The sequence below is a fragment of the Notothenia rossii genome (assembly GCF_949606895.1).
Source record: "Notothenia rossii genome assembly, chromosome: 3".
Lineage (NCBI taxonomy): Eukaryota > Metazoa > Chordata > Actinopteri > Perciformes > Nototheniidae > Notothenia > Notothenia rossii.
Window position 1 is genome coordinate 29,133,620 of NC_136901.1, and position 18,693 is coordinate 29,152,312.

Genomic DNA, 18,693 nt, shown 5'->3' on the forward strand with positions numbered 1-18,693 from the left:
ACACTTTGTATCTCCCTTCTACCCCATACATTGTAATGGGCATGCTGATTGGTGTACCCTTTTAATACTCTTTTAGTACATCACTGCTTTCAATGAAGTATCAGTGAAGGGATTATGGAGCACAATTGTCACACGCTCCCAAATCCAGCATGTCAACAGCAGCAGCCTGTGTTAGTAGCGAGCTCAAGTCCCTTTATGATTGAATGCAGCTGAAAGAGGCTAGTGTCGTTGGCGTGATGAATGGCGGGGCTGGAGGTGACACTATAGTTAATGTAAGTAGAATAAATATACAGCAGCGGGGACTCGTTCACAGGCTAGCATTTTGCTAAGAAGTCTTCTGAAAAAACACACCCAAGAACAGCTTGAGCACCCTTTATGCTCATATTGAATAACCCCCGGGATTTTGATTAAGACTTGATTCAAAATGATCCAGTCCTGTGTTTTGTTGACAACACTTCAGAAAATCCTGAAAACACCTCGGTTTCATATATCTGAGCAGAAAGAGAGAGAGAGCAATGTGTGAAGTGATTTAACTCTGGCTCCCAGTCAGCAAAATCTGAAGCAATATAACTACCGTAATTTTCGGACTATAAGGCGCACCTGAATATAAGCCGCAGCAGCTAAATTGAATGATGTGTACATATATAAGCCGCACTGGACTATAAGCCGCAGGTGTTTTAATGTTTAATTATTAATGTAAGGGTTCGCACACAGAGGGGATTGTCGGGAAAGAGATGGCTGTTTGAGGAAGCTCCCATTTATTAACATTTCAACAAACAAGTTGCATATTTGCTATAAGCTACAAACTCCATCTCAATGCATACAGAGATGCTCTTATTGCCGCTAAATCTGCCTACCTCTCCAACATCTTCACTGACCCCTCCCGTAACCCCAGGACCCTCTTCTCCACAGTTAACAAGCTCTTCAAACCTCGTGCTGATAACCTCCCTACTTCTACTTCCGCTACTTGCAGCTCATTCCTCCAGTTTTTCGCAGACAAAATTAACGCCATTAACCACTCCTTCTCAGCTCCATCTGATATACAAGCATCTCCCCCAACCTCCACCGCTACCATTTCTCCCCCCATCTCCCTTGACCTCCTGACTCCTCCTCCCCAGCGCCGCCTTTCCCAGTTCAACCTCGTTACCCCAATTGAAATACTCCATCTGATCGGTTCCTCAAATCCCACAACCTGCTCCCTTGACCCTCTACCCACTCCTCTCCTGAAGTCCTGCCTCCCCGTCCTCTGCCCCTATCTTGCTAACCTTTTCAACTCCTCGCTGTCCCATGGAACCGTCCCCTCTGCCTTCAAAACTGCTGCCGTTACTCCAATCCTCAAAAAACCTGGTCTTGATCCCTCCTCCCTCACTAATTACCGCCCCATCTCCAACCTACCATTCCTCTCAAAAACTCTTGAACGCATTGTAGCCAATCAAATTCACTGCCATCTCCAAACCAACCAGCTTTATGAACCCCTTCAGTCTGGATTTCGTCCTCACCACAGTACAGAAACTGCACTCGTCAAAGTCCTCAATGACCTCCTCACCTCTGCTGACACTGGTTCCCTCAATATTCTCATCCTCCTCGACCTGAGTGCAGCCTTCGATACCGTGAGCCACAACATCCTGCTCACCCGACTCAGGGACATTGGTATTGAAGGTATTGCACTCAGATGGCTCCAGTCCTACCTCACTGAACGATCCCACTTCATCTCCCTCCCCAACCACTCCTCTGCCACAGCTTCAGTCACCCAAGGTGTTCCTCAAGGATCAGTACTTGGACCCCTCCTCTTCATCATTTACATCCTGCCCCTCGGTCAGATACTCCACCACTTCAACCTGGACTTCCACTGCTATGCTGATGACACTCAGATCTACCTCAGCACCAAATCCCTCCATAACCCACCCCTTACCCACATCGATTCCTGTCTGACAGCTATTAAAACTTGGATGCAACATAACCTCCTCAAACTGAACAGCAACAAAACAGAACTCCTCCTAATTGGCTCCAAATCCACCCTCAGCAAGGTCACTAACATAACACTCACCATCGATGGCACCATTGTTTCCCCTTCCAATCAGGCACGCAACCTTGGCGTAATCTTTGACCCCACCCTCTCCCTCGAACCTCACATCCGCCAAACAGTCAAAACCTCATTTTTCCACCTCCGCAATATTGCAAAAATCCTACCCTCTCTCACCCGCCCCGCAGCCGAACGACTAATCCATGCCTTCATTTCCTCCCGCCTTGACTACTGCAACTCACTTCTTTACGGCATCAGCACTACATCCCTCAACAGACTCCAACGGGTTCAAAATGCAGCTGCACGTCTCCTCACACATACCAAATCATGGCATCACATCAGCCCAGTCCTCAAAGAGCTCCACTGGCTTCCTGTCTCCCATCGCATCAATTACAAAATGATGGTCCTCACCTACAAAGCACTCAACCATTTGGCCCCCCCTTATCTCACAAACCTTCTCACTCCTTATCAACCCCCACGGTCCCTCAGATCCACCGCAGCCGGACTCCTATCCATTCCCACATCCACACTCTGCAGCTTTGGGGACAGAGCCTTCTCAGTGGCAGCTCCTAGGCTCTGGAATTCCCTCCCCCAAGATCTCCGTGACTCTGAGTCCCTCACAGTCTTTCAGTCCCGCCTCAAAACACATCTTTTCAACTCTGCCTACCCATAAGCCCCCCTCCTCTCAATCAATTTCCTCTTGACTGCCTTTTTATTTATTTTAATATACTTACTTGTTTGCCTGTCCTTGTTTGTCTACCCTCCCTCATATTGTAAAGCGTCTTTGAGTCGTGAAAAGCGCTATATAAATAAAATGCATTATTATTATTATTATTATTATTATTATATTTGCATAACGTATTCAAGTGTTACCATTTAGTGCAATAGTAGCTACAGAACATGTGCTGTGTAAACTGTACTGTATCACATAGCGTTTCAGACACACAAACTTTTCAACTTTCAAACTTTAACGGTGCGCTCCAAGCGCACGTACCGGCAGTGATCTACAGCAGTGGTTTTCAACCAGTGGTACGGGGACAAACTGTCTCGGTCTCGTAATGTCTGTCTGTCTTGCTCTCGTTCTGTTTCTCGTACCACTCTCGGTTCCACTTTCACGCGCTACCTGTCTCACTCTTTTCCGGCCTCCAACTTTTCCTGCTGGAGCCCGCCGCTTAAAGGTGGGGGGCGCGGACCGGCCATAGAGCCCATAGAGTTAAAGGTGGTGGACTGTAACCTGTAAAATCCATAGATTTAGGAGGTCCCCTAGTGGCCGTTAGCTGTAAAAATCCATAGATTAGCCGCACCGTTATATAAGCCGCAGCGTCGAAAAATGGGAAAAAAGGCGCGGCTTATAGTCTGAAAATTACGGTATATCTCTTTCCAAAGAGTGGCAGGTATATGTAGTATTACTTTTACTTTTTGTACCCTCAAGCATTACCACGCATCACATTTTCCAATTTGTTTAGATGATGACGTTAACACTAGCATAAGCAGTGTTGGCTTCAAGTTACATAAAATGCATTTACCTTGCATAATTAATCAGAATGACCTTTTTTGATTTCATTTAGAAGATTTAGGTTTACTTCACCAACAACATGATCATCTGCATATCGATTACTAACCTTGTTACTTTGAATTATTCACCGCATAAATAATCAAGATTGTAATTTATATGAAAATATTCATTATGCAGACAATTGTTGAGCAATGTCCCTTCTGTGCGTGTGTGTGTGCATGTAAAGCTTGACATTAATGAACTTCCCAGGAAGGATGTCTACCTATATATTCTGAAAGTGGCTATTATGGCTGGAAGTGTCCTTGGAACAGCAGACGCATATCCATAACACATGTGCAGACATTACACACACACACACACACACACACACACACACACACACACACACACACACACACACACACACACACACACACACACACACACACACACACCCACACACCCCAAAGTGCTTTCTTTATCGTGTGTATATGCATGGATACGTGTGAGCTGGCATTGTAGACACCAGAGAGGAGAATGGACTCCTGTCGGCTGTAATTCACACCTCTCTGTCATCTGCGGGCATAAATGTCAGGAACCCTGTTGTCGTCAGTCCCCCCCCCCACACACACACTTTTCTCCCAGCATGCACCAGGCTTTAGCACTGTGTTGAGGTGTCAGTGAAAGTGTTATTCATTACGCTGTCTTTTTGTTATCAGTTTCAGCAGGACAAATATGACGATACGATTAAATTGTCGATGCCAAAACTGACACTTTCAATGACTTTATTGCATAATAAACACACTTATACAACTTTAAAATGAAAGTTGAAGTCAGTCACAAATGTTAATAATGCCTGATAACAATGATAATTGTATTACGCCACATAAGGTCAATCATAATACTTCATAATTGCTTGTCACTCAATGACACTTTTTTTATTACAAGGATTATAGTGTATTATAATTCCCATAGGGGCTATACATGAATATTTTGTAGTAGTCATTATAATTACTTTTTGAATGCGTTCTGATCAAATTCAGGCATGGTTCCTACAGATCTTTACTAGTATTAAAAGACATTGAATTCCAAAAGTCATAAAAATGCAAGGAAAAAGCATTTGAAACGACATATTGTTGAATCATTAATGTAAAACATGTATTGTTATATAATATTTATTAATGTATTGTTCAGGTTCTTATCAATCTTCTGTTTTTTCAAACCAGACCCAGCTCCGGACAGGACGTACTCCCGCTCCGTGTCCCCCCCTGAGAACGGCTTCAGGCAACACGTGGACACCCGTCTGTACAGCAGCCAGGGGAAGGGTCCCACTCGTACTGAACGCACCCCCCACCTTGGAGTACGCCCCTCACAGGAGCCCGTCCGCTCTACCTCCAGGGTCCAGGTGCTACCCAGTGTTCCCAGTTTCACCAGCAGCCACCACAGTCGGAGGGTGGAACCGGTCTCCAACGGATACGACTCGGACAGCAGCCAGGAATCCAGGGAACGTCCCGGAAGCGCCGGGACAAACCGGAGCAGGCCCAGCCGGCCCTGGAAGCCCATGAGAGAGGCGCTGAATGTTGACAGTGTTTTGAGTGGGGGTAATGCAGTAAATCAGGAGAGGAGGCAGCACAGCCCCCGCAGGAGACCCAACAGTCAGTCTCCTACCCGAGAGCGAGACCTAGAGCGAGAGAGGGAGCGAGAGAGGGAGCGAGAGAGAGAGCGAGAGAGAGAGCGAGACAGAGAGCGAGACAGAGACTTTACGTGGGGAGGCCGAGAGGAACGCAAACCCAAGAGCCTGATGACCATCTACGAGGACGAGCAGAGGCACGAGACGGGGGGCAGCCGCAGCTCGCTGGACTCAGAGGGGCGGGGGGGCTACAGCGACAAGGACAGGTCGAAGGGCTCGGGAGCTCTGAAGGTGCGGAGCGACAACTGGAAGATGCAGAGGACCGAGTCTGGATACGAGAGCAGCGATAGACTCAGCAACGGCTCCGCTAACCTGGACTCCCCTGGCGTGGAGACCCTGTCCTCAAAAGACCTGAGGCCCATCCCTGAGCTGCACCTGACCAGGTACATATTATTCATAAACCTTTTCTGTTTAGCACATTTTATACAAGAAATGCAGCACTTTTGACAAGAATGGAAAGTAAACAAAGAGGTAGGGCTGGAGAAATATTTGGATTATAAATGTATCTTTAACGGTAAGTAAAGTTAAGAACATTATAAGAATAGCCTCATATTCTGTTCTTAATCAGCAGTAAATATCTTTTGATTATAGACCAAACAGTTCATATGTTTTGGTTTTGGACTTCCCAAATAAGTGATTCAATGTTCAATTTATCTAGAAAACAATTACCATACTTAATGGCACATCAGATGGAAAATAAAACACATTTTATAATAACAATCAGTGGTGAATATTTAAATTTTGTACATGATAATGCAGATTGTGTTTCGCCTCCAGAGCACTCTGTACTAATGTAGTCTGAGCTCAGCTGAGTACACTCTGCAAAGAATGACACAGAGATGACTATTACACAATTGTTGCTGCAGCTTCGTCATCCCATGCCAGACTCATTTAAGGAAGTGCGTCTCAAAGTGCTGCCATTTTTCAATGATTAAACAATACAAACAAACTCTTCTAAGAATAGCAAGGACCATTTAACATAATAAATGCACACAGGTCAGATGTGCCGGCCTTATTATGCCGCGCTGTCACTCCTCGGCTTTGTAGTGCTTGTTTGATTGTTTGATCCAGAATAGCAGAAAAACTCGCTCCCTTAACTCCTGGTGAATTATTCAAACCTATCTCTTGACTCTAAAGTGCTGCTTTGATAATCTTTGTATCAACATATGGTTACATCTGGTCAGAGACTTGGATTAAAGCCTAAAACTTGTATACATGTTACTTTATTGTGTATAATGGCATGACGTTTTCATACATCTTTATGCACTTAATAGTAGATGGAAAGTATAGCACTTAAAACATATGTTCAGGCTGAGGTCATGGAGGTTTAGTCCTCCTTTTTTGCTGCATGTACTTAACTTGAAATGGCTGGTGAAAGATCAAACTCTGGAATATCTTCAGTCCACTGGGCATTAATAATTTAATTTATTTTTGTTTTTTAGGGATCACTTCCCTCAGAGAAGAAGTGATGATTTGATAGCTGAAATATTGCACTCTTCATTTTCCACTGGTAAGTAAAAAATAATGTCTTACTTCTGCACATAACTTCATTTCAGCCACTTTGGCTCTTCAGCAGGTGGTTGAGATGTGTTTATATTTAGGCATTTGGTACGTGTCGCTAAGGAACAAATACATATTCTTTGTTACTCTGTGGGAATAAGCCACAGATTAAAGTGTCAATGTTTCGCAGAGGCCCTGACATTAAAGAAAGTTCCCCTCTGTGTAAGGAACTGAAACATTAAGATGGCACTGAGCAATTTCCGTGATTTATTGTGCCATCAGTACTGTAAGGTCACCGCCTGATTGAAGGAGTACTGTATGGAAATACGTGTGTTCTGCTTCCTCGCCTTGACCTTTTTTTATCCTGAGTAAAGTTTATGTCATGCGGCACACAGAGAAATGTACATGAGCTTAACAGAAGTATCAAGCCGGGTAGAAAAGCTGGAAAGAATCGCCTTTTACAATTAAGTGTGGCAGGCTCCTTTATTGCTAAGCAAACCCTTTTAAAAGTTAGGCATGGAGATAAAAACCTGGACCTTTGTTCCCATAGACGTAATGTAAATACAAGGGAGCGAAAACATATTAATTGTTAACTGCAGTGAATAAAAAAAAAAGCTTCTTTATCAGAATTAATAACTGCTCTTCTATGAGTTTGGAAACCACTACTGTTAAAGAAAAAAGCCTGTAAAGATAAAGCATGATAAGCCTAAAATGAGTCATGTTGTGCAGTTGCAAAAAAGATTATTTTTATCCTACAGACAGGATGGAGGGAGATTACATTTCTTGAATAGCGCAAGGCGGTCTGTCACCTCGGCACACTTCACATTTTGTATCCAGCTCATCGTGCTTGAGATATCATAGAGAAAAGGAAGGAAAACGAACAAATATCTTGAAGAATGCCTCACTAATTCCCTCAGCAGGAGAACACTGAGTTAATCCTGGGTAGAGGGGGAGATGAGTGAGTTTTGCAGCTGTGCCCGGCCGGGCAGAAAATGCCACGACTGGGCCTGTCAGAAGGTGGTATTCAAACATGAGGCAATGAAATGCCATTTAGTTGTACTGCAGTTATTTCAAGGTCCCAAAGAGTTCTGCAGTGCTGCATAAACAGCAGCTACAATTGGGTCTGCCTTCAGTTTTATACACAGTTGAAGATAGCTTTTACACAAGTGCAGTGAGTTGGGAAAACAAGCAGAAATTGTTAAATGTTGTGAGCACATGCAAAGTTATTTGTGTAAAAGAATCCACACTGCTGCAATATCCTTTTGTTGACATTCATCTAATTAAATGTATGTTTCTAATGAAATGCCCAAACCTACATTCTGTACAAATGTGTATGTAGACAATGTGACATTTGTGCAGGCCTGCAAACAACTAATATTTAGAATATAAATGTATTGCAGATCATTTTCTAGAGCAATGGTTTGGTCTAAATATGTACCAACATAGTTAAAAACGTGTTTTTCAATACTTTGTTTTATTCAAAACCCAAACATATTTACTTTTATATGATATACAACTGAGAAAAGCATCAAACCTTTTATATGGAATAGACTGAAAACAGCATGTTCTGATATCTCTGTAAGTTACATTATTGTTCTGTTATTCTGCCTTATTGATTAGTTGACTAAAGCACTTGGTAAAGCTTTTCATTTACTCACGCTCTTTGTTTGCCCCCTAGTGCCTTTAAGGGGACATGACAGCCATCATACACTAAACCACCTCTTAATCACTTACCTCTTCTTATTCGTAACATGATTTATTTATGTATTTGAAAAGTATCTACAGCTGTATCTTGAGTTAGTTTGGATTAACTTGACTAATGTTTGAATTGTTAACTTGGCTAACAATCTCTGATGTATGAGTTCTTCTCAGTTTAACATCAGTTTGGGATATTTCCACCCTGCTGTCTGCAAACTGTATTGACAAGCTGCAGTTAATGTGTGCTGAGGCTCTTTGGCCTGAGTTCAGCTGCAGTCCGGCCTGAGCTGCAGTCTATTGAAGTCCCAAATCCTTCCTGAAGCTCAGACACATGTAGGCGGGGAGTGGGGACTTGACATTTGGACCACAGCAGGCTCGCTCATTTTGACCTAATGTCCATGTTTGGGGGCCTGCTTTTCACCTTAATCACAACCTGTTTGTGTCGTGGATAAATCTCATCCCGTTGCTTTATACCGAAATTCACACGGTGTAGCATTTTGTCTAAGACAGCGTGAAAGGTCGCTGCTGTCAAGTCATGGGAACGCTTCAACCTGCGATACAGTAATGTATGTTGACAGTAACTCATTTTCTAAACTTGTCCTTAAGAACTTTTTGAGACATAGAAACTTAATTGAGAAGCTATTATGGAAAATATACATGAGAAAATTGACCTTATACAATCGTGCTTGAAATACCTAACTCAAAACATTGGAAATAATACACGTGGTAAAATACAATTTATATATTTTAGGAATCCCTAAATTCACAGTAGGTACACACAATGAACTTCAAGATGCTGGTAGAATTAGCTTCTGGAAGAAAAAAAAAACAGTAAGAGAGCTGTCAAATATTTTCAGATTTCCCTCAATGGTCCAAAAGAAAAATTCCCACTTCTTTACAAATTACCGGAAATTGGACTAAAGATGATAACTTCATAAATTCTAATTTAAGGAACTTGTAAAAAAAAAAAAATGATGGACTGGGAGAACAACCATGAGAATCAGAAACAAAATATATTTAGAGATGGTGAAAAGTCTTGAGGTTTACAACATATTTAATGGTCCTCCTGTGAGATACGTTTCTTTTCATATGACGGATTAAGTATTTTCAACTGGTATTTTTGTAATAACTTATTTTATTTATTTATAATGTTTCCCCCAGTGCATCTTATCCTTTTTTTTGTATTATTCTCCTGGTGACCCAAGTGTTAGTGGTATTTGGATTCACATTTAATGGAGTTACTGTATCTATTAGTTAATGTGTTGAGGATGTAATGCTTCTCAGCAGTAATGTGTAAATGCCATAGAATTGAGTTCATATTTTCATTGTGGCTTAATCTTCCTCTTGGCCCATAAACAAAGGCTATGCTAAATGATTTGTAATTACATGTGATGACTTTTTGGAGTTAGGCCACGGACAGATACAGTTTTTATTTCCCCTCCCCACATAGTTTGCGTCTAATGAAAAGCTGAACTGCAAATATGCATGCGAGTCTGACTGATGTTCAGGAATTTGAAGAACCCCAGACAGCAGAACTTAAAATCTCAACTCGACAACCCCAAAAACGTGAAATTAGTTTTTAGTTTATTGTCAACAAACATCCTACATCAACAAAACTTCAAAGGGCTGTCAGAAGTGTTTTGCATGTCTTGATTTGTATTGAGGACATGTTTCTATTTTCTCTGGGAGTTTCACACTCGGGCAGATGGTATGTTGGAAAACTCCCTTAGTTAAATGTCCTTTTAGTGGAAAACTGCAGAAAGGTGCCTATTTCACTTTACTGCAAAAACTAAAAACATGTATGCATGTTAGACAGCATCACATTCTTTAATCCTTTTTAGCAACTTGACTTCATGCTTTCCAGTTAACGTGGAAGTACCAGGAGAAATGTTACTGTACACCAGTTTGGGATGGTGCATTGAATGCCACTGAGCTACAGCTTAATCCATGCAGTGCAGTAGGCCATGTAAACAGCTGGACACCTTCGCTAGATCTGTTTCTCTGGCTCTGCAGATACAGCAGTGATCCCAGAACTCCACCGAAGTGAATGTTTTCTGGAGACCAGCCCAGACCATGAACCTGAAGAATTTACATAAAATTCAAATGGGATTATAAATTCAAAGGTTTTATTTTTATATTCACAAAAGCTAGTGCCGGGCAACGTAGAAAACACAAATAAATAAGGAGGTTGAACTGATATAATGGTGCATGTACAATTAAATACTGTGCTGTTGAAAAAATACTTCAATTGTGTATATACAAATGTTTTTATTTTGAAGAAAACAGACGCATGCAATGGTGAGCTCAGGAGATCAACACTCTTGTCTGTGGGATAAGTCTGGTGGTCTTCAGCAATTATTTGATAGCTGTTTTCCGAAAACTCTTTTGATTTTAACCACAGCGGACGGACAGCGACAACAACACAGCCTTGTTGCCCTTTTTTTGTTTCCAGCTGCTTTCGCCTTCAAGCTTTCTCCTGGCAACAGTCTGACCGTAAAGATGAGGGGATCTCAGAGAGGGAAAGCATTGTAAACTGCATCTTTTTTTCCCCGTTTTGCGAGAAGATATTGTTGCCGTCGCTTGCCAACATTGCAGATCAGCGTCATCAAATTGTGAATTGCCACATGGACTTAGCGGGCTTAAACATGCAACAGTGTTGGGTAGGGGATCTGGAGTCTGCAGTCTGACCCCGGCGTAATTGCATGCCAGCACAAAGGATTTAGCCGCTAATGCTTTGAGAGAGCACGGGGGGGGGGGAGAGGAGGGTCTGCTGACACATCGCAGATGGTGCTCACTCTCTTCCTCGTCCTGTTACTCAGCTGTTGTCTGTCTCTTGTAATTCACACCCACCCTACTAACGTGGCTAAGCTCCAAACCAGCCCACACCTGTGCTACACCACACGTGCTATAATCTCCAAATATTGCACACATTGGGAGATCTCCTTGCTTCCATGAGTTTGTGAACCTGCTGGAGTTCATTCAGGGTGCTGTACTGTTTCACTCTGCCTCTGAGGGCCCCGTTCTTTAGCTGTATCAGTCAGTGGTACACTCGGGACCCGAGGGTGCTCTGCCAGACTCACTGCTTTGATGCTTCCTCTCACCATGACCTCGGTTAGATAACATGCTGCAGAGACACAGGGAAAATACTGTAGCTGTGTTCGAATAGAAATCCAAGACAGATGTGATATTTTTTGACTGCTAGTGATGACCACGACTTTACAAATGTTGTCATATAAAATGCTCATGGATTTATTTTTCTCCAGGTGAGAACGGAAGACAATCTCCAGATCTACATGATACAGACAGCCTCTCTGGACAACCAATACAAAGGTGAGCAAAATATAGTAAAAAGATGGTTTGAACTATTCCTTAAAATACTTGAAAGTTTGCCTTTTTGAGGTGGTATGGAAGTTCTTTGAAAATAGACATTGAGAGGGTTTTAATATATATATTAAGTGCAAGAATAAAACGTTTTTTCACTGGTCAGTATCTCAAAGTATGCCATGCTGGGTCCTTCCAACTTAATGTGTTTATGTAACTTTCCTACTTGAAACTAAACCTGGTTCTGATTGTGGTTTGTGTTTCTGCTCTGGAACAGAAGAAGAGCCTTCAGATACACTCCAGGGATCTTCGAGAAGGTCAACGGTGTGGACAGCGAGCACGAGGAGAACGTGGACAGCAGTCCCGTGAGCCCGGGGCCTAGGTACTTAGCCAAGACGAGCAGCTCCGAGTGGAACAGCTCAGACGACCTCGCCGGACCTTTCTCTGAACACGAAGACACTGTCGCCCACTCGGAACCTTTCGCACACCACTACCCCCCACCTTTACCCCCCAAGAACTTTGGCAGCGGTTACTCCCACCCGCCGGAGCTGCCGATACGAGAACCTAGAAACGGCTCGTCTGCGCTCTCACACACCACCCTGCGGAGGTGGATTGAGACTCCTGCGGAGCACCGGCTCTCGTCAGACGCTAGCTCCAAGTCGGGGTCATCAGATCAGGACAGGAACGAGTTATCGGCCAGCGAGAGCGAGGAGAGGTTCCCGAGTCCGAAGCCCGGGCACGATGACGGTACGGACTTCCCCAGTGTGACCGATATGGCTCTGCCCACCACCTACTTCACCGTGGACAGCTGTATGACGGACACCTACCGAGCCAAATACCACAAGAAGACTGCCGTGCACGTGAAGGCGGAGGAGCACACGTCGTCAGGGGAGAGTGACGCTGAGGGGAGACTCCCCCTGCCCGAGCCTCAGCCTGCAGAGAGCTCCAGGAGCAGAGACTCAGGTACCATGAGCATTAGTCATGTTACTCATGCTGTTTATTAATGCTCCACCTTTATGGCTGATGATGATATTTAGGGAGCAGGTATATCGTTTCTTTTGAACCTCATATGGATTTTATTATATATTTTCCAAGACAATGCTCACACAAAAAAACAAAAGAAGTAGGGGAAGGGATTACACGATTACATTATTTTATTTGTATTCATCAGCAAATGGCTTAAGCATAGATATACTTTTATTACTATTTGCAACTAATAAAATACAACAAAATGTGTTAACTTCCATCTTCTGGAAGATGAAAACATGTTAACTTGCATAAATAAGAAATAAACAGTGTTAGTGTCGTGGCCTTTCCTGGTGTTGGCTTAAGCCTTAATGAAAGAATATAGTGCATTAATACATATAATTTTACCACTACCATTCATACAAATTGCGTAACTTTTTCTCTGGCATTATTTCAGTTTTTTTTTTTTGTCCTGCAGGCTATTCCACCACAAAGAAGACTGCAAAGTGGAACCCCATCACTCCTAAAGGACTGGACGAGCATGGCTTCTTATGATTTTAGAATACAATCATCAATGGACTTGTTTGATTCAGAGACTGGAAGCCCAGAGGAAATGTTCTGCACTACGACTGCTCCAAAGTGTGACTCCTCCCGACAGAAAGCAGGACTTGAAGCTGGATGCCAAAGAGATTGTAAAAGAATGGCATGTGTCCTTAAAAGTAGCTTTTTTGGTAAAAACTACTCAAAGCTTTAAATGAAAAGTGAATTTGCACAGTACATAGCACCATAAAGGTACAGAGAATAATGATTGGAGGGTTTGGTTTGTAGAGAATGTGTCACAAAAAAGCCACTTTACCACACAAGATTTATTTTACACAAAGAAATATTTCTTGCAGTTCTCCTTCCCCTCACTCTAAGGAATCTTTCATGTGTTTATTTAACAAGTCACATTTCAGTGTTTTGGTTTGTCTGCTCCAGTTTGACATTAATACCCCCCTCTAAGTGTATGCTGAAGAACACTGTTTTGGCACGACCTAAAAATGGATCCCGAGAATACATGTGAATCCATATTTTCCTTAATATTCAACCAGAGAAGGTTTAACAAACCAACATATCGATTGCTTATTGGTTGAAAAGTTTGTGGTACAGTAACTCTCCTCATATGCACATCCACACATCCCTTATTGTGTTTTGTGTCTTTGAACTGTATTTATCTTATGTTTCTTCTTACACTCCAGTACAGTTACAAGCTTTATTTCTTTGTCTTTAGACTAATCAGTTGTTTGATTTTCAGTCGTGTTTCTTAAAAGATACTCATATTAGCAGCGAGTCTGCACTGGCCGGACATTGACATGGGAAATTCTCATCTCGAGATGGATGAGGTGTTTGTTTTTTGAAGGGGGGTTATTAATAATAAGATGTTGTAAATCTGAGTGGTAGACTATATTTTGTTCGAAATGTTTTCTATATGCAGCAGACTCTAATGCACAGTGCCTTTTGTATTTTTCTATGTCAGGATAAGATTAAAGTGGAGCCATGATTTGTAAAGATTTTTTGTAACATTTTATTTTATTTTTATTGATTAATAATTGTTAAATAAACAATTTTATTTAACCATATTTTTGTGTTGACCAATGATATATTTTTCACCAAGTTAAGAATACAACGCTGATCATTTTTAATATTTATCAAGAGATAACCTGGTCTCATGATAAACCTTGCTGTCTTCACAAAAAAAAAAATGCACATCACTGTATTTACACATACTGGGAAATATAGAAAATAAGTGATTTGCTGCCACCTGCTGTTACTTTTACGTAATGCAGCTTCCATTTTTAAACCCTGACTATGGAACATCCCCAAAATGTGGTCATGCAGTTATTATAATCCTGTGCTTTTTTTCTTAATTAAAATGAATCAAACCACATTAAAAGATTGTATTGAAATATACCACGGATGGCCTTTATGAACAAGGAGTGTTTTAAATCTTTCCTTTGGCTTTAAGTAGTAGCAAAACACACTTTATCCTTATTTTACTTCATTGTCAGGCCCTGTCTGCAAATGTATTTTAATATGTTGATTATTAGTTTCACTCTGTATCTCAGTTAGCCTCTATGACACATTTCTGTGAATGCAAGTATTTCCATTAAGGCAGGTGGAGCGTGTACCTCGTTAAACATTGGATTAAAAAAGACAGAGGAAACTTGTTTGTCTTGTCACCATATTGAAATATCCAAAATAAGTTATTCAAAAAAAGACGTGCATATCTGAAAACAAAACTCTTATGCTCAAATAATGGCAACCGTGTAATGGAAAACTAGATACTGTAGTTTATGATTTTTGCACCCACTCAGTCGCATCGAATACAGTATGTGTTGCTACTTGTAGGAAGACAATTCACAAATACAATTAAGAAGGCATAGTGATTTTTAAAAATGTCAGTCTCAGACAGGGAAATTAAATGTGCAATGTTCACTGCAGGAAAGGCATAATGCACAACCTGCAATGAATTCAGTCCTGACAAAGAACTCTGCTCCTCAACTGCATGGCCTGTCTATCATGGTTTTGTTTAAATCTCAGCTGTGTGTGTGTGTGTGTGTGTGTGTGTGTGTGTGTGTGTGTGTGTGTGTGTGTGTGTGTGTGTGTGTGTGTGTGTGTGTGTGTGTGTGTGTGTGTGTGTGTGTGTGTGTGTGTGTGTGTGTGTGTGTGTGTGTGTGTGTGTGTGTGTGTGTGTGTGTGTGTGTGTGTGTGTGTCCGTCCTTCACCACCCATCAGTGATGGCTCCTCCTCTGCAGCTGCCCGGCTTCATTACGGGCTCTCAAAGGAGCTCACAGTCACACTCCTGTTTCTCATTTCTCTTTTCTCACACACTATCTGTCTCTACTCACATCCTTCATCATCACAATCATTTTTTCACGTTTTCCACTCATCTCAGTCCTTCCCTTCCTGATACAACTCCACCTGCCCTCACTCGGCACCTCACAGAGTTGACTGTCTTCCACAGTAACAATAATTGTGTTCACTTTAAAATTGCCAATTTAAATGATGATTGTATTGCTTCATGTTCTGTCTGTTTGTGTGCATTCAAACGCTGTCAGAAAAGTATTACATGTGATTTGTAGTCCAAGTAAACTCACTAATATTTTACTTTATTTTGACATCTGACAGAAGAGGTAAATGTACCTCTCCTGCACAATGTTCAAACTTTTTTAATTAAATACTTACTGTATTTTTTAAAGGCTACACGTATGTGCACATAAATAAACAAAAATCGTGTCAACATTTTATTTTCTGAAAGAAAAATGAAGGATTCTGCGTATCTTTGTAAAATGCGGATTTACAGAGGAGTTATTGAACGCAACTTAGTGTCTGCTGTTAATTAAATCACCTGCTGGAGCTCGCGAGGGAGACACAGAAACAAGGACACAAAACTGTAATTTAAAAGTGATTTTATTACATTTAAAAGTTAAGAAAGAAAATAATGATCAACTGTGTCCTTGAGTACCACCGGAGAATCCCAACAGAAGAAGGTTTCAACTTCATGTCGTCGAGCCTTAAACACTTCCAGGAAGTTCCACCGAGGAAGAGCAGACACCGACCCCGGGACAGGCCTCCGGATGTCGGCATGAAGTGCAGCTCCTCCCTGGTGAGTCAGGCTGGCTTTATTCCTCTCAGTTTTCCGCTTTTAATAATTGAAAAACCTCTTAACGCATTCAGTATTTCGTGATTTAACAAAGACTCAGCTCGAAAACATTACTAACAACTATATTTATGTAGTGCTTTCCTTAAGAAGACACCTTAACAAACCATGCTGTCAATAAGAGGCTCCTCATTTATACTGCAGCTCAACATTATTTTTACTTTAATTTCCATAAATAAAATAGTGTTCTTTTAAGATAATTGATATTGAAGTATCTACGGCCTGTGAATTGATAAAATATAGATTTTGGGTGTGTTTTGCTGCTGTGTTGCTATCTGAGAAAAATGTTGCGTTTAAATGGACACACCTGTAGCTTTCTTCGAGATAACTTCTAGAAGGCCTTAGGAGGAGCAGGGACGTGCACAGACATCTTGGGGGGCAGGAGCTCTAGTGAGAAAAAGGGCACTTCCCATAGTCATTTATAAAAAAATGTTTAAAACAAAAAGTTAATTATAGTTGCACATCACTGACTTACTGACCAATTTATTTTTAATACCCTCACACAGCAGACAACAAACTAGTACACTTAATAGTTATTAAATGAGCAGCCAACCATCTAAATGATGAAGTTACTGTTTAAGGACGTTATATGTTTTTTTCATGTACTTTTTGGTATTTTGGTCTCTTTCACTTTCTTTTCTTTCACTCTAATGGAAAGAAAACTTCCAAAAAACACATATAAAACGTGTTCGTTTTACTACCATGTCGGAATTCATCTATAGATTTAAAGCTAATCTGCATATTTAAACATAACATTTCAGGGGAAAATACTGACTTGACGTAAGTAACTACTATATAAATACGTTTTTTTGTTTTTTTTGTTTTAGCCTTTTCACCTGCAATGCCTTGTTAACTGCATGCAAATTAGCGCATTTTAATTAGGCCTAGTTAACGCCTAATTTAAATAAAATTATTTTTTATTATTCCGCCGGGTTATTTTGCGCCTCTTATGCTCCCACATTCCACATCGCAGAAACTCCGTTCTAACATCAAAACGTTCAGCTCGGTCGGGAATCGATGGCTATTACTTTTCTCATTCATAACTTTCATAATTCCAGAGATATATCCCATAATTCATCACATTTTTAACATGGAAGTCAATGGAGAAACTCTTCAGACTTGAAAAATCTTCATGCGACTTCAACTGTTAACTGTTCCTTCATACTTTCACTCAGAAACCTCCTTCCAACTTTAAAATGTTACACATCTTTCTGACATTATTCGTGTAACACAACTTTAAAATCTGATTCATACTTTTAGAGATATTAAACATTGTTCGGACCTTGGTAAAGAGGCCTTCTTCAGATTTTAGAGTGCGTGATGTCACAGCTAGAGTGGAGGACAGATTTAGTTTTGCCTTCATATTTTCTTTTAAACCTGCCATAATTCCCAAACCCTACATCATTTTTCATGAGAAACGTAGGAAAACATCTCGTAGCTTGAAAAATAAAAAGAATTAAGCAAAAATAATTAAACAAAATGCCTTTTGAGGGCATGAAGTGACAACAACTTTCAACATGTCTCCATTAAACCCCATTGTAAGTTCAGCCTCATCTTTCCCCACCACAGCAGCCGCACACCTTCATTTAATCTGCCAAAAAGGCCACATTATTAACCCGAAAGTACACAAAAAGTACACTTCAGATGCTCAAGTTCCTTGACATGCTTCACGCTTTGAAATTTCACCGATATCTGTTACGGTTCTTCAACAAAACGTTCACATGTAAGAGGTTTATCTCTCATTCAGAACAATGAAAATGCTCTCCTCTCACTGATTACTGTACATCACCATGGAAACCTTTGATCTCTGGACACGTCGTTAGCTCAAATATAAACACCTGTGTCATGGAACACGATGATGTCCTAACTCCAACTGACATGCTCAGAGCAGCAGACTTCAGATAATGGTTAATGGTCCTGCCCTCAACAGCTCTATGTCAGTTATGGGGTGTCATCATATGCCGTTTCCATGGAAACGCATCCCTCGCCATAAAAGACGATGTCGCTATAACTCCTATGAACATTTTCAAAAAGTGCTCAAACTTCACATGTGTGCCAACAGTCAAGCTGTGAAGACATCTACGGGAAAGTTTTGAGATTGTTTCAAATGCCGTTGCCATTGCAACACAATGCTCACCATGAAACACGGTTTTCTAATAACTTCAGTGAAAATGCTCCAAACGGTCCAAAACTTTACAGGTTTGGTAACGATGCAGCCATCAACGCATCTAAGCGTATTATGGGATGTCATCAAATGCCGATGGCATGGCGACGGATCATTCGCCATCAAGTTAGTTCAA

At 41.3% G+C, this 18,693-nt stretch overlaps 2 protein-coding genes across 5 annotated transcripts in view; both read left to right on the top strand.

The window, feature by feature from the left end:
• usp53a (ubiquitin specific peptidase 53a) overlaps positions 1 to 14,312 on the top strand; it is a 35,910-nt gene extending 21,598 nt beyond the window's left edge. For 3 of the 4 annotated variants that reach the window (XM_079668082.1, XM_079668084.1, XM_079668083.1), the window contains 5 exons: positions 4,745 to 5,591; positions 6,651 to 6,718; positions 11,670 to 11,736; positions 12,005 to 12,690; positions 13,172 to 14,312. In XM_079668082.1, the coding sequence (XP_079524208.1) occupies positions 4,745 to 5,591; positions 6,651 to 6,718; positions 11,670 to 11,736; positions 12,005 to 12,690; positions 13,172 to 13,248 (1,745 nt within the window). In that variant the 3' untranslated portion in view covers positions 13,249 to 14,312. The remainder of the gene's footprint in view (positions 1 to 4,744; positions 5,592 to 6,650; positions 6,719 to 11,669; positions 11,737 to 12,004; positions 12,691 to 13,171) is intronic. The other variant, XM_079668085.1, reaches the window with a different exon arrangement.
• A 1,799-nt stretch (positions 14,313 to 16,111) lies between these two features.
• The window catches only part of LOC307031877 (uncharacterized protein), a 187,885-nt gene continuing 185,303 nt past the window's right edge, over positions 16,112 to 18,693 (top strand). Inside the window, exon 1 of the mRNA XM_079669413.1 lies at positions 16,112 to 16,339. Within this exon, the coding sequence (XP_079525539.1) occupies positions 16,175 to 16,339 (165 nt within the window). The 5' untranslated portion in view covers positions 16,112 to 16,174. The remainder of the gene's footprint in view (positions 16,340 to 18,693) is intronic.